Here is a 26,038-nt window from a genome sequence, read left to right as displayed (position 1 = left end):
CCCACACACTCCCTGTCAGCCATTTTCCAAAAGGCTTTGCAAGTATTAAAGAACAAAAAGGAAATAAATACGGAACAGCAAGTATAAAGAGACACAGGCTACAAAGAACTGGTTTGGGAACTACTAAGACTTACTTCACCAGGGCTCCAGGTTTGAATGTTTGTTTGTTCATTCATTTGTTCATTCCATAGCATGTACTGATGCCTACCATGTATTAAGTCCTGGGAACAGAGACTTGAATAACACTCTTAAGTGCACCAGAGAAACTCACAGTCAGAGAAGGAGAGGGACAGGTGGAGGAACAAATGCAGATGCTGAAGTGGACATGCATGGGGAGGCAGTGGGATGTGGTGACTGGAGATCTGAGACCCTGGATTCAATCCTAGCTCCCCCACTTGAGGAGGTGCTCTCAGCGGCTGGAGCCTGGCTCCTCACCTGTAAAAGGTGAAGGATGTGTCCTGAGAGGGCTGTGGTAGCATTCAAATAAGATCGTGCGTGTGGAAGCACTGTGTGAAGTGCTAAGCAAGTTGCTGCTATTATTACTGGGCTCAGACACATTGCCTGTCTGATGCTCACTGTTCATTTTTTCTGACGCTTGAACAGCTGTCCCTGCCTACCCTTGAGAACTGGAGAAACTTCTCCTGTGGGGGGAACCCAGCCTAAGCAGCAGGCAGTTATCACACACACACACAAACATACACACACTACTTTAGTTACACAAAACATCTTTTTACAGTATCTTTTAGAATTAGAAAATACAGAGAAGCACAAAACAAAAATTTGTTTTCAAAATCAAACACTCTTTAATCCTACCACTCAGAGAAAACCACTAGTAAGATTTTGGAATAAGGCAGATTATTTTTCTAGATATGTATATATAGAGAGAGATTGACACTATTTTATAAACTGCTTTTCTCAATAACAAGTATTTTGAGTATTTTTTCCTGTCTGTACATATATTTATATCACATAATTTTTTATTGAAGTATGGTTGATGTACAACATTGTGATAGTTTCAGGTGTACAGCAAAGTGACTCTGCAATACATATATATGTATATATCTATATTATTGTTTCTGATTCTTTTCCATTATAGTTTATTACAAGATACTGAATATAGTTCCCTGTGCTATATGATTAATCCTTGTTGTTTATATCACATAATTTTAATGACAGTTTAATATTCCATCATCTGGACATGCAAGAATTAATTTAACAATTTCATCTGTTGTCGATTTTTTTCTCCCCCGGAAATAAAAGCGGGATGAACTGACTTGTAACACTCACCTTTGTGCGTGTGTCCGATCAGGATCAAATTCTAGTAATAAGATGCTGGGAATGCAAATTTTCAGTTTTGAGGAGCCACTACCCCCAGGTCTCTGGGTGATGCCCTCACATCTCCTCCAGGCAGCCCTCCTAGACTGGCTTTTTAGGGCCCAGTGCCTCTCCCAAGGCCCAGGCATTTTCCAATAGCTTCCTCCTTTAGCGACCCGGCCTGGAAGCCCTGAAAAATACTGGGAAGGCCAGAAGGGGCCCTGCGTGGAGAGCACAAAGCAGGCTTGTCTGGGGCACGCAGAGAGGCCCCGCCCCCCTCGGGGCTGCCGGCCGAACATTCCTCCCGGACAATGGCTCCCTCAGGGAATCCCGAGAATGAAGGAGGCCGAGTGGCTTTCCGAGGCCACCCCCACCTCTCCTCCCACCAAGTAAAACCCGTTCCCAAAATGGAAAGATGGGGTGCTTTGCACTGGAGGCGAGGTGGGGAGGGGCAGTGCTTCCGGGTGCCTACAGCCCCCTCCTTCGCCCCCTTCTTTTACCAGCTCTAATCCAGAGCGCCCCAGCCCGGGTCTCGCCCAGCCACGCTTCATGGTGGATCTTGGGCAAGGCTTGCACCCCCTGTGAAACCGCTGCTTCCTCAACTGTAAAATCAAGGGTTTGGATCAGCGATTGCTAAATTTCCCGCAGATCTAAAGTGCCCTAAGGCAGTGACTGAGACAGGCACAGGCTCTGGAGCTAGACTGCCTGAATTCAAATCTTGGTTTGTCCTTCACCCTGTAAACTAACCCTCTCCCCTCAGCTTTCCAATCTGTAAAGTGGGTTGATGATAGATGCCCAGTCCTCACGCGACTTTCCCAAGGAAGGATGAGATGTTCATGAAACAAACGATTGAGTCGTCAAGGATGTAGGAATCGCGATTCACACCTAACTCTAAAGCTATCTGGATCCCTAGCCCCAGTCCCCTCTCTTGCCTAGTTGAGATTCTGGCTCCTGGACATTTTCCCAACAACTGGCCGCTGCTCTGGGAGATGAGGGGCAACCTATGTCCCAGGGAAGCCTCTGTCTGGCATGTTTCCACTTGCCCTTGTATGAGCCCTAAAGCTGTAAAACTAAAAGCATGGCTTTGGGTGGGGGAGGGGGGGTACTGGTGGGTTAAAAAATTTTAAATATAGGAAAATTCCTGTGTCAGGTCACATGTCTTTACTTTTGTTTGGGAAATGCAAGTATTTCCAACGTAGCCAGCAATTGCTAGGACCTTAATAACGCACTGGAGGCTTAGGACTTAAAACAGTGAGCAACATGGGTTTCCCGTAAATACTTTAGAGCTGTTGACCACAGACCCCTGCCCAGCCTCCTCCTAGTCTCCCTCACACACTGTTCTCTCCTGCTCCTCACTCACTTCCTCCTCAACCCTGTCCTACACAGCTGAGTTAGAATCCTCAACTGCAAGTCCCAGAAAACTGGCCTCACAATGGCTTGTACAGTAAGCAAAACACGTGATCATATTTCATCCAATTTAGATGCCACTGATATTAAGAAGCACTGTTACTTTATGTACCATTAGAAAGAAAAAGCACTGCCAATTAAACTGACATAATAATTTCTTAGGGCTTCCCGGGTTGCTCCCTAGCAGCTCAGCTGGTAAAGAATCCTCCGCCTGCAATGTGGGAGACCTGGGTTCGATCCCCTAGAGAAGGGAAAGGCCACCCACTCCGATACTCTGGCCTGGAGAATTCCATGGACTGTGTAGTCCATGGAGTCGCAGAGTCAGACACGACTGAGCCACTTTCACTCCCAGGTTGCTCAGACAGTAAACAATCTGCCTGTGGTGTGGGAGACGCAGGTTCAATCCCTGAGACAGGAAGATGTTCTGAGGAGGGGCTGGCTACCCACTCCAGTATTCTTGCCTGGAGAATTCCATGGATGGACAGAGGAGCCTGGGGAGCTATCGTCCATGGGGTCGCAAACAGTCGGACACGACTGAATGACTGACACACACATACTCACACACTATGATTTCTTATCACTTAGAATTTTTATTTTACATTTACTTAAAATGTCCTTTTGAACTTACGTGGAAATACACTTTTTTTTTTCCTTTTGACTTTTTTTTATTCTTTGCTGCTGTGCATGGGATTTCTCTAGATGTGATGCTCGGGCCTGTCCCGTGACGTGCGGGATCTTAGTTCCCTGACCAGGGATCAAACCTGCTTCCCCTACATTGGAAGGCACATTCTTAATCACTGGACCACCAGGGAAGTCCCTACTTTTAAACATAAATTACTTTTGCACCTATTGAACAAGGAAAACATGGGTGAAACAAATTACTTATGAATTTCTTTCAGTTGATTACATCCAGAGTCTGATTCTTGGAATCACTTTTCAACTCTGAGCTGCCAGTGTTTTTCCACATGGACTCCTCATCAGGGTAGATTAAAGGACTGGTGAGACAATATTTCTTAAAAGACTGCTCCACTGAATTAATTGTTCATTGCTCTGTAAAAAAAAAAAAAATTACCCCAAATCTCAGCAGTTAAAAGAGACAAACATTTATTATGTTATTTTTATTGGTCAGGAATCTGGGAGTGGTTTAGCTGGATGTTTCTGGCGCAGAGTCTTACAAGCTAGCCCTCAAGCTGTGGGCAGCAGAATCTACTTCCTGCTCAGTCAGTCACCCAAGACAGAAGCCACAGCCTTTTTATATCCTAATACTGAAAGTGACATCAATTCAGTTCAGTTCAGTCACTCCGTCGTGTCCGACTCTTTGTGACCCCATGAATTGCAGCACGCCAGGCCTCCCTGTCCATCACCATCTCCCAGAGTTCACTCAGACTCACGTCCATCAAGTCAGTAATGCCATCCAGCCATCTCATCCTCTGTCGTCCCCTCTTCCTCCTGCCCCCAATCCCTCCCAGCATCAGAGTCTTTTCCAATGAGTCAACTCTTTGCATGAGATGGCCAAAGTACTGGAGTTTCAGCTTTAGCATCATTCCTTCCAAAGAAATCCCAGGGCTGATCTCCTTCAGAATGGACTGGTTGGATCTCCTTGCAGTCCAAGGGACTCTCAGGAGTCTTCTCCAACACCACAGTTCAGAAGCATCGAAAGTGACATAGTGTCCTGATTTCTGCCCTACGCTAACTGGTCACAAAGACCAAACCAGAACGTTGTGGGAAGGAGCTACACAGGGGTGTGACTAGCAGGAGGTGATGACCATTGGGGACTGTTTTGCAGGTTATCTACCATATCCGCTGTTAACCTTGAGGCTTCCTTTTAAGCCACCAATATTCATTCTGGAAGTCTTGATGCTGGCAGATGATCTTGACAGATAGTTGATAAAAATTTCTAGATATCAGTCAGAACCCAGAGAGTCCTTATATGGTTTATGGACTGAAACATCATTGGGTTGCGATTGTCCAATCATGACAGCAGGAAAGTCACCAAAATGTGTATGTGTGCAGCAAGGACACGTGTCCAGCTGTAAAGCACAACTGCTACCTGGCTGGCAGCGGGTTAAGGCGGTGCTGATAGTAGGGTGCATACTGATTTCAGAAATGTCACAATGTGACCAAATGTGCATTTCTGAATTGATCAAACACAATATTTTACATAAGAATGAGAAATGGTAACTCCAGAGTTGATTAATTCAGAGACTCAGCACCTTCTTCAGGGACCTTCCTTCCATCTTCATATCCAACACCCTCACCATCTCTGTTGTGTCCCCAGATGGCTCCCCTCAAGTCACAAAATGCCCGAATGTAGTTCTAATCATCCCTCATGGGCTCAACTATTCCTCTCAGGTACCTCCTTTTGAGAACAAAGAAACTTCTCCCAGAGACATCCAGAGGATTTTCCCTCTCGTCTCTTTAACCAGAAATCGTTATTGCCTATGTTCATCAGTTGTAGATGTTGGCAAAATTCAGAGTGATTCAAACAATATTGAAGTTTATTCTTTCTCATATAAAAGAAGTCTGGCTGCACTCACCCTACGATGGCCCATGCTCTGTCTGTGAGTGTGCTTCTCTCTGAATCTGAATACATCCACTTCTACCTAAAATAAATAAATTGAAAAAGTCTGAAAATAGACGGTGCTGGTGTTCTGGCTCTATAGTTTCAGTATCACTGAGGCCCAGTGTATCTCATATGATTTCATTCTCAAATCCACTTCATGTTCCAAAATAGCTGCTGGAGTTCCATGTTGTAGGCCATGTTGGATCCATGTTGTAGACCAAAAGTAGCAAAAATGAAGGACCAGAGGTTGTTCCTCAGCAGAATCAGCTCTCGTAAGCAACCTTCTCAGATGTTCCACCAGCATTTCTATTTACATCGTATTGGTCAGAACTTGGTCACACGCCGTATGTAGCTACAAGAAAAACTAAAAACATTTTTTCAGCAGAGCACTGTGTCACCCTAAATAAAATGCAGCTCTTTATTATTGAGGAATAAGACAGAAGAATGGATGTTAGGTGGCTACAATCAGTGTCTTCCACGGTTCTCATACTTAAACCAATCTCTGGCTGGGTTGGCGCGTGGGGTGGGGGTGGGCAGGATTACTAGGACTGACACAGACATATCAGGATTTACTCCATCTGGGTTTACTCCTTTGTTGGAAATGGGTTACATTCTTGAGAGGTGGATCCCTGAACAAAACCTGAATTGTTAACACTGAAGAATCAGATAAAGCAGAGACTACTGATCATTGACCAACAAACATTGCCCCCCATTTCTTGCTAACAGAGCCTTGGTATTTTCTCAGGGACTGGGCTGCCAGGTTCTTTAGGGGAGGCCAAGCCCCTCCCCAGCCCCAGGGGTGAGTCTGGATTAGTCTGAGACACCTGTGGGAATTCTATTCTCTGCCAGTGTTTGGTTTAAGAACGGACATGTAAGGAATTCCCTGGTGATTTAATGGTTAAGAATCCACCTTCTGGGCTTCCCTGCTGGCTCAGTGGTAAGAATCTGCCTGCTAATGCAGGAGACACAGGTTCAATCCCAGGTCGAGGAAGATGCCAGAGAACAACCAAGCCTGTGTACCAAAACTACTAGCCTGTGTGCCTCAAGCCTGTGCTCCATAACAAGAGAAGCTACAGCAGTTAGAAGCCTGAGCACTGCACCTAGAGAGTAGCCCCCACTCACCACCGCTAGAGAAAAGCCCATGCAGCATCAAAGACCCAGCACAGCCAAAATACATAAATAAATAAAAATAAAAAAGGAATCCACCTTCCAATGCAGGGGACATGCGTTCAATCCTTGGTTGAGGAACTAGATCGCACATTCCCTGGGGCAACTAAGTTACCCTTGCACCACAATGAAAGATCCCATGTGCTGCAATTAAGACCCAAGGCAGCCAAACAAATTAATTAATTTTTAACAAGGCTGGACATGTACTATGACTTACATGATTTTGGCCTATGATGCATGAGAGAATGATGTTCTTTGGGAGAATTCTGGAAAGACTTCTCAGAAGCCAAAGGAGAAACAGCTTTTCTTGTACTCTGAATATTGTTGTCTGTACGTGGTATCTAGTATTGCAGAGCCATCTTGTGATTTTAAGAAAAGTTAGGGTACAAGGACATAAACCAACATGATGAAAATGGCAGAGAAAAAAGAATGCAATACAGTATTCAGAGAATGGAATCCTGCTCAGCAATAAAAATAAACTGTGACACATACAACCCAATGGATGAATCTCCAAAACACTGTCGGAAGCAAAAGGGTCAGACACAGAAGAGTATATATAATATGATTCCCTTCATAGGAAGGTCTAGAACATATCAGACTGATCTATGAAGGTAGAAATCAGATCAAGGGTTACCTATGAGGATAAGGGAGGAAGGGACTACAGGTAGACACAAGAGAACTTTCTGGCATGATATCAGTGTTCTATATCTTGATTGGAATGGTGGCTACCAGGTATATATTTGTCAAAACTCATCAAACTGTATTTTTACAATGTGCATTCTGCTGCTGCTGCTGCTAAGTCGCTTCAGTCGTGTATGACTCTGTGTGACCCCATAGACGGCAGCCCACCAGGCTCCAGCGTCCCTGGGATTCTCCAGGCAAGAACACTGGAGTGGGTTGCCATGTGCATTCTACTGCATGTAATTTCAGTAGAGTTAATAAAAGAAGTAAAGAATGAAAAAAGAAACAAACAAGGAAGGAAGGAAACGTAGCTCCTTGACAACATTGCTGTGTCACTGAATTAGCCAACAGCCCCATATATTAAGTCTTGCTTTGCAACAAAATAAACAAGCATCCTACTGGTTAGGGCATATTTAAGTTGGGTCTTCTGTCACTTGAAGCCCAACTCCTCTGTCAAAGCAGGGAGAAGCACCCTGAGGTCAGGACACAGAGCCAGTCTAGGAAACTGTGAACTTCTATGAACAGCTGAAAAGGGCAAGAGATTTTGGAGCTCTGTGTCATCTGGTGGGGTCTCCTCCCCACCCCAACATCCTAGTGAGCCCAGTACAACTGGGGGTTTCTTTGGACCATTTCCTGACTTTCTTCACCTCGTTGTAACATGGTGATCTAGCAATCAAAGGACCCACTCTCAGACTTCTGGTGAGGATTAATTAAGAGAAAATGCAGGAATGCTCTTAGCACGGGGCCTGGCACATAGTAAGGGCTCAATAAGGGCTCCTGTCTTACCTCACCTGGCCTGAGAATTACCTGGGCCTGAACCAAGGGAACGGAATTCAGAAATCTTTAGGAAGTAGTTCCCAGAATTGTAAATCATTGATTACACCAAGGACTCAGGCTTGGGTGACAGTGTAGATGGGATTCTTTCTCAGGATTTTGGCAAAGATTACCTGCAGTATCTGTTCACCAGTTAGAGGGAAGCTGGTAGAGGGAAGTTAAGGAACATGGGAGGGGACTTCCCTGGCAGTCCAATGTTTAACAGTCTGTGCTTCCACTGCAGGGGGCCCGGGTTCTATCCACTGTCAGGGAACTAGGATCTTGTGCAGCACAGCAAAAAAAAAAATGGGATAAGAAGTAGATTTGGAGAGTATAAAAAAGAGTTATAAGTTGACTTTGAGATGCCTCTAAGCAGAATGCAGTGGTGGACAAGAGCAAAGACTCTGCCAACAAGTAGCTATGTGATCATGGGCAAGTTACCCCTTCTCTTGGAGCTTCAGAGTCCTCATGTGTAAATTGGGAGTTCTAAGAAAACTTGTTCAGTCGTTAAGTCGTGTCTGACTCTTTCGGACACCAATGACTGCAGTGAGACAGGCTCCTCTGTCCTCCACTATCTCCTGGAGTTTGCTCAAATTCATGTCCATTGAATCGGTGACGCTATCTAACCATCTCATCCTCTGCCACCCCTTTCTCCTTTTGCCTTCAATCTTTCCCAGCATCAGGGTCTTTTCCAGTGCGTTGGCTCTTCACATCAGGTGACCAAAGTATTGGAACTTCAGCTTCAGCATCAGTCCTTCCAATGAGTATTCAGGATTGATTTCCTTTAGGCCTTACTGGTTTGATCTTGCAGTCCAAGGGACTCTCAAGGATCTTCTGCAGCACCACTCCCCACAATTGGAAAGCATCAGTTCTTGGGCACTCAGCCTTCTTTATGGTCCAACTCTCATATCTGCACACAACTCCTGGAAAAAACATAGCTTTGACTAGACAGACCTTTGTCAGCAACATGATGTCTGCTTTTTAACACGCTGTCTAGGTTTGTCATAGCTTTCCTTCCAAGGAGTGTCTTTTAATTTCATGGCTGTCCACAGTAATTTTGGAGCCCAAGAAAATAAAGTCTGTCACTGCTTCCACTTTCCCCCCTTCTATTTGCCCTAAAGTGATGGGATTGGATGCCATAATCTTAGTTTTTTTTTAAAGGTTGAGTTTCAAGCCAGTTTTTTCACCCTCCTACTGAGAATGCTATAAAGATTGGATGAAACAATATATTTAAAGTGCTCAGCATAGTGCCTGGCACACTGTAGTGATAGGAATTTTCATTTTCTCTTCACACTCAGCCTCACCTGCCTAGGCAGGCAGGCTCCTACTGAGCTACTGCTGACGGGGATGGACAGTTTTGAGCTTACATTTCACCTTCTCCGGATTCCAACAGGGTGTTCCCCTGCAGTAGATTTCCTCTCCTTTTCTCTTTCTTTGACCCGTCCCTCCCTTCCTCCCAGGCACTACTCTGCCCTCCCTCTTCCAGGAAGCCATCCTTGACTAATGACCCCCCATCTCCCTGCCAGCTTCTCTACAAGCCTCCCTGTAGGGACTGGCTTCTCAGCCCAGAGCTCTTTCCATTCCCTTCCATTGCCCGTCCCTCAGTATAGATCACTCCAGCTCAGATAAGGCCTGGACCCCAGGAGAAGGATTCCACTCTCCACCACATCCTCAGTGGTTGAAGGCTCAGACAGGGGTGGGGGCTGGTGAGGAGGAGGCCACCTGCCAGAGTGGCAGCCGACAGGCCAGCTAAATCCTTGACCTGCGATTTAAGGGGTCGGGCATAGTTCAATAGAGCACTCCAGGCTGAGTCCCAGCTCATTCACACAGGTCAGGGGGATGAGGAGTAGCGAGGGGAGGAGGGTCATCTCCTCCAAGAGCCCCTTGAATTCATTCCCAGGCCTCGGAGGCATAATTCAGTCCTATGAAAACCCACAACTCTCATCTGCATCAGTGCAGAACCTCCTTCTGAGAAGCAAAGCGGGTACCCGGAACTGGCAGGGGCGGTGGCTCAGGGAGGTGGGAGAGCCATGGAACGCATAGAGTCACAGGACTCCTGTCTGTTTTAACCCAGAGTTCTTTGTTAGGTCCCCAGGCCCCTCAGCTTTGCCCAGAGTGCCCAGGTCAGCCCTGCTCTCTACCCCTCTGCTCCTCCTTTGGAATTTTCCCCCAGAACTGGGCCTTACCAAGATATGGGTGTGTGGGGGAGAGATCCTTTGAATAATGAAATTCCACGTGCAAAACACAACGTGGTTTTCCTTGACATAAATGCCAGTGAGGCCTCAGGAAAAGGGCCAAGCCTGGGTCCAGCTCTCAGACAGAGGCCCCTACCCTTGGGTTTCCTCACAGGTTTGCCTAGTGGGAGTGCTATGCAAATGAGATGCAAACCAAGCCAAGACAGCCGTAAGGATTGGCTGACCCCAGAGATTTTGTCCGCCCAATCCAGGACCTCCTCGCAGCTTGGGCTCCCCCACCACCCACCACCAGTCCCGCCCATAAATCAGCTCCGTCAGCAGTTAATGGCTCCTGACTAATTGCCTGAACTCGGCTGGAGCTCTCGGGGTCGCCAGCATTAAAATTCAATCAGGCCCAGCGCTGAGCTATTAAATATTCATTGGGAGAGCTTCCCGAAACCTGGCTGGGGGATGGGGGTGGATTGGGTTGGAGGGACTACCCGAACCTATACAGTTCCGGAGGAGGTTCCTTGTTCCTCCCCAGCACTCTTTATCATCTCCTACAACTGCTGTCTGATTCCCATTCTGCTGGGCCTGATTTCTCTCTGCAAGTCCCTAAGTTCTTGCGCCCTGGAGATGGAACTGCCTTGCAGGAGTGTGGTGCTAAGTTATGCCAAAGAGTTGCCGTATCCCTCTGCCCTGCATTCCCTCCGTCTGGCCCCATGGGCCTCTTACCAGTGCCCGCTGTGGGTCATTATAATGCTGGAAAACCTTAGGTTCCCTCAGGGGTGGAATAGCTGCAAGTACAGATGGCTTCCTCCTCAGCAGAGCCCAGGAGAAGCTCCTAGGTTCCTGGCATTGCTGCCTTTGCCAGGAGCTTTTCTGGCACTGCTCTGGCCATCTTCAGCAGGCTGGAGAAGAGAGCTCCAGGCTGGGCAGCCTGGGGTCTGTGTTGGAAGGGAGGAGGGGGTTCTGTGCAATCCTGCTCTCCTCTCCCCTTCCCCCAGGAATGCAGCCTGTCCAAGCTCCTGGGCCCCTGGCCTGATCCTGAGCAGGCTGCCTGGAACTTCTCAAGGAGGAGACCCAGGAGGAAGGGGGCTGGGCCTGTAGGGGACCACTGAGAGGGTCCTGCAGTTGAGCAGGAAGTGAACCCCTCACCCCCACCCCCACACACATACACACCATTGGTAGAGAGTTATGAAGAGGGTTTAGCAGGTATGATGACAGCCATGGCCAAAAGGCTGGAGCGACCCACTCGAATAAGGACTTGGAGTTTTCCTACACCTGTTATGTTGTGTTAAGACATCTTGTGACACAGTTCCAGTCCCTGGGCCAGGAGGTGTTTGAGTTAGGGGGACGAGAGAGCATAAGGAAGTATGCTAGGAGACACCTGTTCCCCTAACCTGCTTTTACAGGGAATCCTCAGGAGCAAACCACTTGCTCACAAGGCTCTTGCCCTGCCCTTTGGACTGCTCCCTGCCCCGGGTGTGTGAGGTCCTGCAGGAAATTATCCCTGTGGGAGCCAGAGAGCCTCATAGATGCTACAGGGGCAAGATGAAGGTCGAGGGCACCAGTTTCTACAAGGCCAGTAGCAGCTCAGGGCTCCAGGAGGGGTGTGAAGTTCGGGACACATTGTTTTGGGGGACAATGGAAAGGACTTCTGATTCTGATATTCTAAGAGCATCAACCCTTGGCCCAGCAGGAAACCTAGGATTCTGATCTGAGAATCCATACTTCTCCAGAGCTTAGGTTCTCTCCCAGCAGGAAGTTGGGGAAGGAGGCGGTACTGGGAAGCACCTCCTCTCCAGGACCCAGGCAGGCCCCAGAGCTGGGTGCAGGGCAGAATGTGTCTGGCAGCGATTAGGAAGGGAGCCAGGGAGGCCTCAGACTTGAGCGGGTCAGGAGTGACCTGAGCCAAGTGTCCGATTCCAAAGCCAGACGTCACAGGCAATCCAGGATTTCAGCTCACCCCACGTGTGGTTCCCATTAGGAGTGGCTGGGGTCTTCCTGAAGGCCAGGCGGATTCCTGAGCCCCTCCCCCAACACAGCCCCTTCCTCATGGGGCTGTTTGGAATGTCTTACCCAGTTCTTCCAAGTGGCCTGCCTACCCAAGTGCAACCTTGGGGATTTTCTGGGGCATCCCACTCCAGAGAGGCCTCCCCACCCACTATATGATGTTTTTGCAATGTCTTAAAGGGGAGGCTAATTCCTGAAGACCCATATGGTGTTCCCAGCGCCTTCCCTCCTTTCCAGGTCAGCTGCTTGTGTTCAGGCCTCAGGTCTTCTGGTTCTAACACTTGCAACTGCCCCACTGGCTAGGACTTTCCTCCATAATGCCCCTGAGTGGGCCTAAAACTCAGGCCTGTTATAAAGATCATTTCCCTTTTATAAAACTTCCAACAGCTCTCCAGCATCTCCGTAGCTGTCACTGTTTGCATCCTCAGATATATCTGTGCTACATGTGTTTTAGACACACACACCATTTTAAAGTTTTAAAAGAGTTGTCAATATTTATAAACCAGGAAATAACCTGTAAAACTCTACATTTCTAATTTTTCTTGAAAATAGCTGACAACACTAAGCTCAGAAGCCGGCATGGCAACAACTGGCCAGAGGTGAGTAGCAACTATGGTCTTCAGAAGGGAATCCCTGGGGCTCACATGAGAGCCACAGTCCCACCAGTCCCTATTGTCTTCTAGGTCTGAGGCCCAGATGAATGAATGGCCTTTTTAATCACTGGGTTAGTACCCACCTTTTAATCTTGAAAAAAAGTGAAAGTGTTAGTCACTCAGTCCTGTCTGACTCTTTGTGACCCCGTGGACTGTAGACCTCCAGGCTCCTCTGTCCATGGAATTCTTCAGGCAAGAATACTGGAGTTGGTAGACATTCCCTTCTCCAGAGGATCTTCCTGACCCAGGGATCAAACCCAGGTCTCCTGCATTGCAGGCAGATTCTTTACCGTATGAGCCACCAGCAAGCCCACCTTTTAATCTTACTGTCAGTTTCACTTCTTCTAGCATCTTATGTTCCTGTCTGTCCCTCCCTGTGCTGACACGTGAAATTGCTACAACAAACCCAAGTCTAAGGTATATACCTCTTCAGCCTCCTTTCACATACCTCTCTGCTCCTTATCCCTGTCAGTTCCTCCCCTCCAACACTCCTGCTACATCACTACCTCCATACTCCCGAGTCTTAGCACGTGCTGTTCTTCCTGCCCCAAGAAATTTTCTTTTTCCTTCCAGCCCCAACCCAGAAGTCATCCTCCTAACGCCTCTAGCAGGCAGGACCGTCGGGTTGTCCAATGCTCCTGAGGATGCTGGAACAACTCACATTGCATCCCCACTCTGCGGTGAGAGCCTCTTGAGGGCTAGAAGCAGGCCTGCTGGGCATCCCCAGGACTCACCTGTGTTGAGGAATCAGGCCATCAGGCCAGAGGTAGAGATGGTTGGGAGGAGGAAGTTGCAACTCCACCCCTGTAGAGCTGGCCTCAGTGGCAAACACAAGTTTGTTGGACATGGCAAGGTTGCAGGAGGGGAGGTGGCAGGGATTCTGTGCTGAATTTGTGTGTCATGCAGTCTGAGCACGGGATGAAAAACAATTTCCAAACACAGAGCATTTCAGAAAGGAGTGAGTTTATTAAGAACAAAGAGTAGAGATGATGTGGGCATGGAAAGCACAGCAGGCTGATCTCCCGACAGAAGAGAGAAAGCCGACTGGACACTCCTAGAACAGTGGGCCAGCTCAAGGGAGAGGCAACACTTCTCATGAGTTAGTAGCCAATTTGTTTAGCCTCAAGACAAAAAAATTCCTGCTGGAAGGGTGGCATTAGGAGGGTGATTAGGGTGCTATCCTAATCTACTTTCCTGGTGGCTCAGACGGTAAAGCGTCTGTCTACAATATGAGAGACCTGGGTTCGATTCCTGGGTTGGGAAGATTCCCTGGAGAAGGAAATGGCAACCCACTCCAATACTCTTGCCTTGAAAATCCCATGGCCGGAGGAGCTTGGTGCAGGCTACTATCCATGGGGTCACAAAGAGTTGGGCATGACTGAGTGACTTCACTTAGGGTGCTATAGGGTGGATACCAAGGTGACCATTTTTGTCTAATATGGAGTCAGGAAGCTTGCTGGTGATGATTGGGGGGCTTTTGGTAATGGTTACAAAGGGGCTCAGTCAATTCTGGAGGTGACCTTGGTCCTGGGCTCCATGTCTGTGGCCTTGGTACAAGGATAGGACTCCACAGTGAGGTCCTGGGTTCTCAGCAGGAAGGATACCTGTGCCACCTGGGGACCTTGACAAGAGTAGGTGGGTATGGGCTTGGTGTAGCTAGGAGCCTAATCTCACCAAAACCATCCCAAAGAAAAAGAAATGCAAGAAGGCAAAATGGTTGTCTAAGGAAGTCTTACAAATAGTTGAGAAAAGAAGAGAAGCGAAAGGCAAAGGGGAAATGGAAAGATATACCCAACTGAATGCAGAGTTCCAGAGAATAGTAAGGAGAGATAAGAAAGCCTTCCTAAGTGAACAATGCAAATAAATAGAGGGAAACAATAGAATGGGAAAGACTAGAGATCTCTTCAAGAAAATCAGAGATACCAAGGGAACATTTCGTGCAAAGATGGGCACATAAAGGACAGAAACGGTATGGACCCAACAGAAGCAGAAAAGATTAAGAAGAGGTGGCAAGAATACACAGAAAAACTACACAAAAAATGTCTCAATGACCTGGATAACCACGATGGTGTGGTCACTCACCTAGAGCCAGACATCCTGGAGTGCCAAGTCAAGTGGGCCTTACTACGAACAGAGCTAGTGGAAGGGATGGAATTCCAACTGAGCTATTTCAAATTCTAAAAGATGATGCTGTTAAAGTGCTCCATTCAATACACCAGCAAATTCGGAAAACTCAGCAGTGGCCACAGGACTGGAAACAGTCGGTTTTCATCCCATTCCCAAAGAAAGGCAATACCAAAGAATGTTTAAACTACCCTACAGTTGTGCTCATTTCACATACTAGCTAGGTAATGCTCAAAATCCTTCAAGCTAGGCTTCATCGGTATATGAACCGAGAACTTCCAGATGTACACGCTGGGTTTAGAAGGCAGAAGAACCAAAGATCAAATTGCCAACATCTGTTGGGTCCATAGAAAAAGCAAGAGAATGTCAGAAAAACAGCTACCTCTGCTTCATTGACTACACGAAAGGCTTTGACTGTGTGGATCACAACAAACTGTGGAAAATTCTTAAAGAAATGGAAATACCAGATCACCTTACCTGCCTCCTGAGAAACCTATATGCACGTCAAGAAGCAACAGTTAGAACTGGACATGAAATAACATACTGGTTCAAAATTGGGAAAGGAGTATGTCAAGGCTGTATATGGTCACCCCGCTTATTCAACTTATATGCACAGTACATCATATGAAATGCCAGGCTGAATCACAAACTGGAATCAAGATTGCTGGGAGAAATATCAACAACCTCAGATATGCAGATAATACCACTCTAATGGTAGAAAATGAAGAGGGACTAAAGAGTTTCTTGATGAGGGCGAAAGAGGAGAGTGAAAAAGCTAGCTTAAAACTCAACATTCAAAAAACTAAGATCATGTCATCTGGTCTCATCATTTTAGGGCAAACAGGGAAAAAATGGAAACAGTGACAGATTTTTTTTCTTGGGCTCCAAAATCACTGTGGACGGTGACCGCAGCCATGAAATTAAAAGACTTTTGCTCCTTAGAAGAAAAGCTATGACAAACTTAGTGTATTAAAAAGCAGAGACATTACTTTACCAACAAAGGTCCGTCTAGTCAAAGCTACGGTTTTTCCAGTGGTCATGTACAGATGTGAGAGTTGGACTGTAAAAAAGGCTGAGCACTGAAGAACTGATGCTTTGAACTGTGGTGCTGGAGAAGACGATCACACAATGGTGTGATCACTGACCTAGAGCCAGACATCCTGGAACGTGAAGTCAAGTGGGCCTTAGGAAGCATCACTACGAACAAAGCTAGTGGAGGTGATGGAATTCCAGTGGAGCTATTTCAAATCCTGAAAGATGATGCTGTGAAAGTGCTGCACTCAATACGCCAGCAAATCTGGAAAACTCAGCAGTGGCCACAGGACTGGAAAAGGTCAGTTTTCATTCCAATCCCAAAGAAAGGCAATGCCAAAGAAGGCTCAAACTACCGCACAATTGCACTCATCTCACACACTAGTAAAGTAATGCTCAAAATTCTCCAAGCCAGGCTTCAGCAATATGTGAACCGTGAACTTCCAGATGTTCAAGCTGGTTTTAAAAAATGCAGAGGAACCAGAGATCAAATTGCCAACATCCACTGGATCATGAAAAAGCAAGAGAGTCCCAGAAAAACATATATTTCTGCTTTATTGATTATGCCAAAGCCTTTGACTGTGTGGATCACAATAAACTGTGGAAAATTCTGAAAGAGATGGGAATACCAGACCACCTGACCTGCCTCTTGAGAAACCTATATGCAGGTCAGGAAGCAACAGTTAGAACTGGACATGGAACAACAGACTGGTTCCAAATAGGAAAAGGAGTACGTCAAGGCTGTATATTGTCACCCTGCTTATTTAACTTATATGCAGAGTACATCATGAGAAACGCTGGGCTGGAAGAAGCACAAACTGGAATCAAGATTGTCAGGAGAAATATCAATAACTTCAGATATACAGATGACACCACCCTTATGGCAGAAAGTGAAGAGGAACTATAAAAAGCCTCTTGATGAAAGTGAAAGAGGAGAGTGAAAAAGTTGGCTTAAAGCTCAATATACAGAAAACTAAGATCATGGCATCTGGTCCCATCACTTCATGGGAAATAGATGGGGAAACAGTGGAAACAGTGTCAGACTTTATTTTTTGGGGCTCCAAAATCACTGCAGATGGTGATTGCAGCCATGAAATTAAAAGACGCTTATTCCTTGGAAGGAAAGTTATGACCAAACTAGATAGCATTGAAAAGCAGAGACATTACTTTGCCAACAAAGGTCCATCTAGTCAAGGCTATGGTTTTTCCAGTAGTCATGTATGGTTGTGAAGAAAGCTGAGCGCCGAAGAATTGATGCTTTTGAACTGTGGTGTTGGAGAAGACTCTTGAGAGTCCCTTGGACTGCAAGGAGATCCAACCAGTCCATTCTAAAGGAGATCAGTCCTGGGTGTTCTTTGGAAGGAATGATGCTAAAGCTGAAACTCCAGTACTTTGGCCACCTCATGCGAAGAGTTGACTCATTGGAAAAGACCCTGATGCTGGGAGGGATTGGGGGCAGGAGGAGAAGGGGACAACAGAGGATGAGATGGCTGGATGGCATCACCAACTGGATGGACATGAGTTTGGGTGAACTCCGGGAGTTGGTGATGGACAGGGAGGCCTGGCGTGCTGCAATTAATGGGGTTGCAAAGAGTTGGACACGATTGAGCAACTGAACTGAACTGAACTGGAGAAGACTCTTGACAGTAACTTGGTCAGCAAGGAAATCAACCCAGTCAATCCTAAAGGAAATCAACCCAGTCAATCCTAAAGGAAATCAACCCTGAATATTCATTGGAAGCACTGATGCTGAAGCTGAAACTCCAACACTTTGGCCACCTGACGTGAAGAACTGACTCATTTGAAAAGGCCCTGATGCTGGGAAAGACTGAAGGCAGGAGGCGAAGGGGACGACAGAGGATGAGATGACTGGATGGCATCACTGACTTAACAGACATGAGATTGAGCAAACTCCAGGAGATAATGAAGAACAGGGAAACCTGGTGTGCTGCAGTCCATGGGGTCTCAAAGCATCAGACATGACTTATTGACTGAACAAATCTCACTCAGGACCATTACATGTGCTTCTGCACCTGTGTGGTTGTTTAGACCCTGAGGGTGGGTGTGAAGATGTATAAGCATTTGGGCAGTGGCTCCCTGTGCCAGGGCAATGGAGGTACTGTGCCCTGTGAGCATCCCCAGTGCTCAGAGCTGTCATCAGTACAGGGATAGAGGTCAGGTGAACAATAGCTAAATGACCTGAAGTTGCAGAGACCCCAGGAGATGGGTGTGAAACCAGTAAGGCTGCTCCCATAAGCTGTTCCCCAGCCTCCAGTCCCTAGCCCACCCTCCCTCTTCCCCAGCAGAGTCCCTACCTCCTCAGGGTCCCCAGCACCTCCCCAGGGTCCCCTCCTCAGGGTCACAGCACCTTCCACAGGGTCACACAGCTTCCCCTGTCATCACTCCCCTGCCAAGGGCCTCTCCATGCCCAGGGGCAGGCCTGACGCTCCTGGTCTAGCAAGTTGCCCTGGGTGGAATCACCCAAGTAGATACTGGGGTATCCTCATTTCACAGAGGAGGAACCTATTCAGGATGAGCCACCCTTGAGGAGCACCCCTTCGAGAATTTGAGCCCAGCCGGAAGGAGGAGTCTGAGAGCCAAGTTCGGTCTCCAGCCGCCTTGCTTCCAGAACCAGCCTAGAGTTCCACACCCTCCCCTCCCCCCAACACCAGTCACAGCCCTGCAGTTGAGAGATGGACGCGTCAGTATCCAAAACAAGCCTCAACCACGGACCAGAGCCTGCGATAGTGAGTTGAGGTAGGACAGCTCCCAGGATGCTTCCTAAGTCCCTATCCCAGAGGAACAGAACCTGAACAGTGGATGATTCCAGGAGCGCATCCCTCGTCCGCTGCCAGAAAGGAGGGTGGGGGCGCTCTCGTGGCCCCCCTGCATTCGCCCGAAGGCGCGTTCGCGGGTCACCCCTGAACTCCCGGCTGCTGGGTGTGCGCGTAAGAGGGGGTGTTTGGCACGCCTCAGCCCCTCCCCCAGGCTGGGGGCAGGGGAGGGGAGGAGGGAGCAGATGGCAGCAATTACCGCTCGGCCCTCCCCCGCCCGTAGCCCGAGGCCGGAAGATCGGCTTCTCGAGCTTTCGCAGGCGGGAGGGGCAGCGGCCTCCGCGGCGGGGAGCGGAGTCGGGGGCGCAGGTCCAGGAGGGGACTTCCTTCCCCCGGGAGCGGGGCCGGGAGATTCCCTTAGGAAAGACCAAGACCTCCCTTCCCTCTCCTGCCCTGAGTCGTCTAAGGCCGGTGTCCTTACAAGCCCGTCGCCTGTAGGTCTGAGATCAGAGGATGTTTCAGGCCGGGCCAGTGGTCCAGGCTGGGGAGAGGGGAGCTGTGCGCTTGTGTGGGTTGTGGTCTCAACAATGGCCAGGAGTGAATGGTCTGAAATCCAAGCTTCACTTTGGCAGGTGTTGACTCTGGAGGAAGGTATGGGGCATTTTTCTCACCGAGAGATGGAAAGAGCTAGCGAGTGTGGACTGCCCCTGCTTTAGGGCAGACGACTGTGTGAAGGAGTGCAAACGACCTCTGTGGGGCAGAGCCAGAGAGAGCAGAAGGGCTCTCAAGATCCAGGGCCGACAGGTTTGCAAACCCGGCTTCTCTAGCTCTTTGTCTCCTCCCCGAATTTTTCTCCCGTCCGTCCCTTGTCCAGTCCACTAGCAATTTTTTTTCTACCTCCAAGATAGTATCTTGCCACACTGCTGGGTTTGTGGGGTTTTAGTTCTCCAAGCAGGAACTGAACCTGGCCGTTGGCAGTGAGAGCACAGAGCCCCAACCACTGGACCAGCAGGGAATTCTCTCTAAGATGTATCTTGGATCAGCCCCTGCTTGCCACTCTCTCCAGAGTGCAAGCCCCTATTACTCCTACTTCCTTGCACAACTGCAGAAGCAAGCTCCTGTCTGCTCTCTTGGCTCCTCAACAGTCAGCTCACCCAGCTGCCAGGGGCCCATTAAAAATACAAATCAGACAACAAATTAGAGCATGTCACTCCTGCTAAACAACCTCCATGGCTTCCCTTGGAAGAGAGCCCCAACTTCTCACCCTGGCCCCTGCCTGTGCTGACCTCTCCTCCATCATTCCCTGTATTGCCTGGGCTTTGCTCCCACTGGCTGCCTTTCTGCTCCTTGAACTTGACAAGCTTTTCCCCCATCTCTGGCCTTGGCCATGAGGATCCCTTTGCCCCGAACGCTCTGCCCAGGTTCTTCACAGGGATGTCACTTCCGCATCAGCCCTGACCTCAATCCTGAAGCAGCCCCACGCGCCATCTGCCGATGTACTGTGTCACTTGACCTTATCTGTATCTTCCACAGGACTTAGCACTTTCTGTGACTGTCTTCTTCATTCACTTGGTTTGTGGTCTGTTTCATCTACCAGAAGGCCAGCTCCATGAATTTGGGGATGTTTCTTCTTGTCTGCTAGCCTGACACCCAGCACAAACCTAGAAAGTGGGCAACATCTCCATTCATTTCAGGAATGCGGGAGTCCCTGGGAAATGAACTGGACTCTGGGCCATCTGCTCACCTCTCAGGTGCTACTCTTTGAGAGGGACCTGCTGCAAACCCCTGTGTTCACCCAAATGCCTCATTCATGTGGGCCAGCCTGTGGTTTCCAGTAACAGAAATCTTAGCAACCACATTTACTGAACACTTACTATGTGCTAGGCATTAAGTGCTTCACACAGCTTGATTAACTTGTATAACGAAGTACATACAAATAGCCCCAGTTTACAAGTAGACACACAACAGGACACACAGGATGTGTGATTGTTCAACAAACATACACATGCGTCATAAGCATTGGATTCATTAATTATTATCATACAATGGATGGGTGAGGTGAGTAAATACACGGTTGAGCCTGGGGCATTTAGTAACTACTGCATAAAGGTGGAACAGAACAGAACAGAACAGAAAACCGAAGAAGGGGCAGTATGGTGGCCCAGGGCTAGTTTGGGCGAGTAGAAGAGGACATTTAGGCCACAGCCCATGCCCTTGCTCTGGGTCCTGACAGCACCCAGAGGTGCAGCTGTGATGTGGATGTAAGGGCCTGGGTCCTGGTGTGCTGTTCCCTGCCAGAGGGCAACCACTTACCTTCTCAGGGCCACATTAGCAAAGTATCCTGGGACACTTACATAATCCCTAACTCCCAGAGCCCTTGGCAGGATTACATTAAAAATGCTCTAACCTATAAGGGAAAAGAATCTGAAAAAAAATAAAGATACATATGTAACTGAATTGCTTTGCTGTATACCTGAAACTAACACAACATTGTAAATCAACTATGCTTCTATTAAAAAAAAAAAAAATGCCGATGGAAGTACATCACTGCAGAGGACCTGCCGAGGAAAGAGAGGAGGGTGAAGGTTGCCAGCCTGAAAAGGTTAGAGCTCCACTTTGGCCTCTGAGCCACAGCTCTCTGCTGTGTGCTCCTCCAGGCCAGCCAGGGTCTGCCCGTTGTGCCCCCCATCCTTGACCTGGACACTGAGTATTCAGCGAGTGTTGAGTGAATAATGCCTGGGTGAGGGAATGACTAGGGGATGAGGAAGAGAGGGAGAATAAATAAATTCAGTGATGTATTGACACCCAAACCCAAAGACGGAGTGAACGAAGCAGGGACTAGAGACATCCTCCGCCTGGGAGGCTCAGCTTGTTGTCTGTCAAAGGCAGTGGTAAGGCTTGGCCCCACCGTTCTCTCTGGGCCTGTGTGGAACAGTTGAGACGCGGCAGGTCCGTGAAGGCCCCCCCTTTGCTGTCTACACTGAGCCGAAGTGACCGGTGCTCCCCTCCCCCACGTCCCTGTCCCCCGGAATTTATAGATTCCTCATTGTCCTGCACAAAGGCCTTCTTGGGGAGGAGGCGGGGTGGGTGAGGAGGCTGGGGAATTAAAAAGTCAGAGGCTGAGTAACAGCCGGCCACACCCGAGGCCTCATAAATCTGCCTCAGCTCCCTGTAAGATGGACTTACTTTGCCTTCACCCCGAGAGCGTCTGGCAGGGCTCTGGTTGCTGTGGTCAACTCACCCTCCCCACAGTTCCAGAGCCTCACCAAGGTGAAGGTGTGAGGGGCGTGAAGACAAGCCCCTGAGAGTAGGGGGCAGGGGACTGCTATTGTATCCCTCTGATGTCAGAAAATCCTTTCTCCCCTCTCGCTCCACTCCCTGACACGCCCTGTAATTCTAGGCCACTGCTGTTGGTTCTGAGCAGAAAAATGAGTTTTCTGTGGGTATTCTCAGTCCAGACCCCAGGAAAACGCCTCCTCCCCCACTCCAGCCACTCAGAGAGAGCGGGTCGGGGCTGAGAGTAGATTTGGCAGATGGTGCAGGGTTAACAGATGACATGGAAAACAGAATTACTCAGCTGTTCTGTCCCTCCACCTTCCCCTTGGAAGAGATGGCCTTCAAACTGGAAAGAGACAAAGATATCAACGGGGAGGGTTGCAGAGGGATGCCACAGTGTGTGGGGGACCACAAACCCACCCTGCCCAGGGAAGACCTGTCTTGGAAGGCCATCTCTGTCACTCACCAGCTGGGTGATCTCAAGCAGGTCCATGAACCTCTCAGAGTCTGTGTTTCTTCACCTATAAAGTGGGTCAATGAGAGAACCCTGCCTGACGACCTCACCGGCTTTTATGAAGATGATTCAGATCTTCCTGTTTGTAAAATGGGCGTTACAGCTTGCGAAGGTGTAAAAAATGTAAGAAGTTACTTGTAAACTGTCAGCCCTTTAGTGGTTCATAAAAGTATTTTTTTAAATGTTTCTTACAGCAAAATAAAATGGAGTAGAAAACATCACAGTGCAGCACACGGTTTATTACACTTTGCTTTTATTTATTTAATTGTTTATGTATTGATGGGTGCACTGGGTCATCATTGCTGCGCACAGGCTTGCTTTAGTTTTCAAAGAGTGGGGGGCTCCTCTTCGTCGCAGTGAACAGGCTTCTCATCTCGGTGGTTTCTCTTGTTGCGGAACGTGGGCTGTAGGTGCATGGGCTTCAGTCATCGCAGCACATGGGCTCTAGAGCACACAGACTTCAGGAGCTGTGGCTCACAGACTTAGTTGCTCCACAGCATGGGGGATCTTTCCAGACCAGGGATTGAACTCGGGTCCACTGCTTTGGCAGCTGCCTGGACCTAACCACTGGACCACCAGGGAAGTCCCACACTTTGCTTTTAGCTGTATGCATATTCATGTGTCCTAGGGCCAGAGGTAGATGTATTTGCTGTGTGTTGTTTGCTCAGTCGTGTCTCTTTGCAACCCCATAGACTGTAGCTCACCAAGCTCTTGTCCATGGGATTCTCCAAGCAAGAATACTGGAGTGGGTTGCCATTTCCTTCTCCAGGGGATCTTCCTGATCCAGGTCTCCTGCATTGGCAGGCAGATTTTTTACCATCTGAGTCACCAGGGAAGCCCATGTTTACTGTGGATGATGGTCAAAAAAGTTGGCAACATTCCAAGTGGAGGAGATTCTTTAGTGATTATCTCCAGAAATGTATTGTGGATGGGTGGAAATTAACAACATGAAATGCCCCGCCAGGTGAAACATACATGTAATTGATGGTGGACTGTGGAACCCTAGGCTGGGAAGATTTGCCCTGAGCCCAGCAGTATACATGAACTTTGTGGTGATGGGTGGAGGGGCTTATTTAGGACTCAGCTAACTAATCCCTTGGTGGGTGAGGATGCTCTCTTTGCTTTGTAAGATGCCAGGGACCTGAATCCTGAGGATGCCAACCCTGCAAACCTAATAAGCCATGGACACTGCTCCCTCAGTATCGCCCTGGGCTGAGCCAGCGAGGATGGGCTGGTGGGTGAGAAACTTGAATTCCTGTGCCTGGATCCCTCCCCCAACAAATCCACTAACAGTGCAACAGGTATGATGTAGTCCTGGGCCAGGATACCCCTGCCTGAACTTCACCCATGACCCTCATCCCCACCCCCACCCCAGGGGCCACAGTCTAGTGAGGGTGAACTGATCAGAGGGGGGCCCTAAATCAATCCCAGACTTCCCTGGTTGGCAGTGAGTTATGAGCTGTGGGTTTTGTGATGTAGATTGTGGTTGGGGAGGAGGGGCCATGACCTATGGCAGGTCACACAGGACCCCCAGAAGGGGCCAGAGCTGGGGTCAGAGGCCACCTCCTCCATTCTCCGCCCCAGCCTGCTGAGTCCCATTCCATGTCTAGTCCTTAAGCGGGGTTGGCCCATTTCCCTACTGACCTCTGGCCCTAGCTGTACCTGCCACTAGGCATGTAGGGTGGGAGTAGAGGGGCTCGTGCTGGAGAAAGATTCTGGAAAAAAGGAAGAGGAGGAGCTGACAAGACATTTGACTCCCAACAGGTGACTGATCTGTGTTCCAGACCGGACCCAAGAGTTTGCTGAGCTCTTTCTCTGCAAATTTGCGACTGCACTCTCCCTAAACCTCCCCCATTTTTTTTTTTTTCCTGATTGAATTCCACAAGTCAAGACTCCTGAAAACCCCAGCTCAGAGGATTAGATGGCTGGAGATATGGCATGACAGTCAGAGAGCGAGATAGAGAATCAAGCTTGTGTTCTAAACAATGTATATTATCAGGACTTAAGAGAGAGAGTTAGAAAGATAAAAAGAAGGACTCAGACAATAAGATGAGAAAGATCAAAAGCTGAAAGGATGGATAAAAAGTGAAGCCAGACAGAAGACAGACATGCAGAAGGCAGTGAAGAGAGCCAGGCTAAAGAGAAACCGGAGTGGCAAGAAAAGAGCATTCTGGCAAACTCTTGTCAGACCTCAGCAGCTCAGAGATAATAGCAGGATAACCTGGACAGTTCCTTCACTGTTAATCCTTAAGTCTGCCACATGAAGACTCCAGAAGGAAATGTACCTGACAGAGGGTCCCTGTATCACCCAGGGTGTTTACCCTTATTTTACACATTAACCAGCAACCTCCATTCTCCAACCGCCATAATCATCTCTATCAGCAAAGACATATACAGGCAGGAAGAGTCAAGACCCAGGCTGGGGTGCTGAGCAGGGGTTGGGGAGGGACAGAGAGTCCTCCTGAGGACAAAGCCTGGAGAGGACACCTCCAAACGGGGCACTGCTGCAGATGGAAGGGGAAAGAAACCTCACAAACTTGGGTACCCAGAACAGTTGGTTAATGTTGACCTACAAAAATAATTCTCTTGTCCTTTGAACTTTGTGCCAAAAATGGAACCCCACCCCTCTCCCTCTGTGCACCTGTCCTGCCAAGACCTGCCCCTGTGCCTGACCCCAGAACCCTCTGCTATAGCCTCCATTCTTTTGGGGTGGGTGTGCTCTCCCAATTCCTGCACAGGGCTGCCACCTGTTGGCTGAGAGTGGCCTTGCAGAAACAGGACCTTTGAAGAGGCTAGGGGTGGAGTGTACTGGACTGCTAAGACTTTCTCTAGGAAGGAAGAGAATTGAAAAAGCAAAATGTGAAAGCCCCTTTCACCTAGCTAGATGTTTTAGCTATGGGACTCTCAAAACAGGTTAAAGGCTCCTAGCCCTCTACAGTCACTCCTGAGGGGTGCTGAGGGCTTCAGATCAAAGGAGAGACTCAGGAAATTCACATGAATGTGGTGAATGAATTTTCGGAGTGGTAGACACTGTGCCACATGCAGGAGACAGAGGGGACCCAGGTGCAGGAAACAGCCAAGTACAAGATTAACGATAACTAGTGTGATAACTAGTGTGTGCCTGACACAAAGCAGGCTCCAGTGAATAGTTACCGAATGAATGAATGCATGAGTGCATGAAGAACAGAGCACTGAGGAATGATGAACTCTATACAGGAGAGGCTGGGGAAGAAGAGGAGGAAATACTTCTGCTTCTTTTCTTTCCCCTTTTTGTTATCAAGAAATAATTATCCTGGTGGAAGATTCAAACATTAAAAAACAAAATATGAAGGTCCCCTTTCACTTCATTTCTATCCCCCTCCTTAATTATTGCCAGCATTTTTTTTTTTTTTTGATTGTGTGGCATGTTCCTTGACCAGGGATCAAACCCACCCTCCCTGCACTGGAAGCGTGGAGTCTTAACCACTGGACCACCAGGGATGTTCCTTACCACCAACATTTTAATGAGCTCCATTCTTTACAGCAGTTCT

At 48.3% G+C, this 26,038-nt stretch overlaps 1 protein-coding gene and 1 long non-coding RNA gene across 2 annotated transcripts in view; both read left to right on the top strand.

The window, feature by feature from the left end:
- LOC147371573 (uncharacterized) overlaps positions 1 to 25,841 on the top strand; it is a 31,411-nt gene extending 5,570 nt beyond the window's left edge. Inside the window, exons 2-3 of the mRNA XM_086399368.1 lie at positions 23,639 to 23,809; positions 24,273 to 25,841. Of these exons, the coding sequence (XP_086255494.1) occupies positions 23,639 to 23,724 (86 nt within the window). The 3' untranslated portion in view covers positions 23,725 to 23,809; positions 24,273 to 25,841. The remainder of the gene's footprint in view (positions 1 to 23,638; positions 23,810 to 24,272) is intronic.
- On the top strand, positions 18,459 to 21,175 carry LOC147371574 (uncharacterized). Its single transcript, XR_015163639.1, has 3 exons — positions 18,459 to 18,701; positions 19,351 to 19,522; positions 20,252 to 21,175. It is a non-coding gene; the product is annotated as an uncharacterized LOC147371574 (long non-coding RNA).
- Positions 25,842 to 26,038: the final 197 nt, after the last annotated feature.

The sequence above is a fragment of the Bos grunniens genome, chromosome 5, assembly GCF_055505025.1.
Source record: "Bos grunniens cultivar Pamir isolate PY7600 chromosome 5, Bosgru_T2T1.0, whole genome shotgun sequence".
Lineage (NCBI taxonomy): Eukaryota > Metazoa > Chordata > Mammalia > Artiodactyla > Bovidae > Bos > Bos grunniens.
Note: the sequence above shows the minus strand (reverse complement) of the source record. Positions and strands in the feature narration are given on the sequence as shown.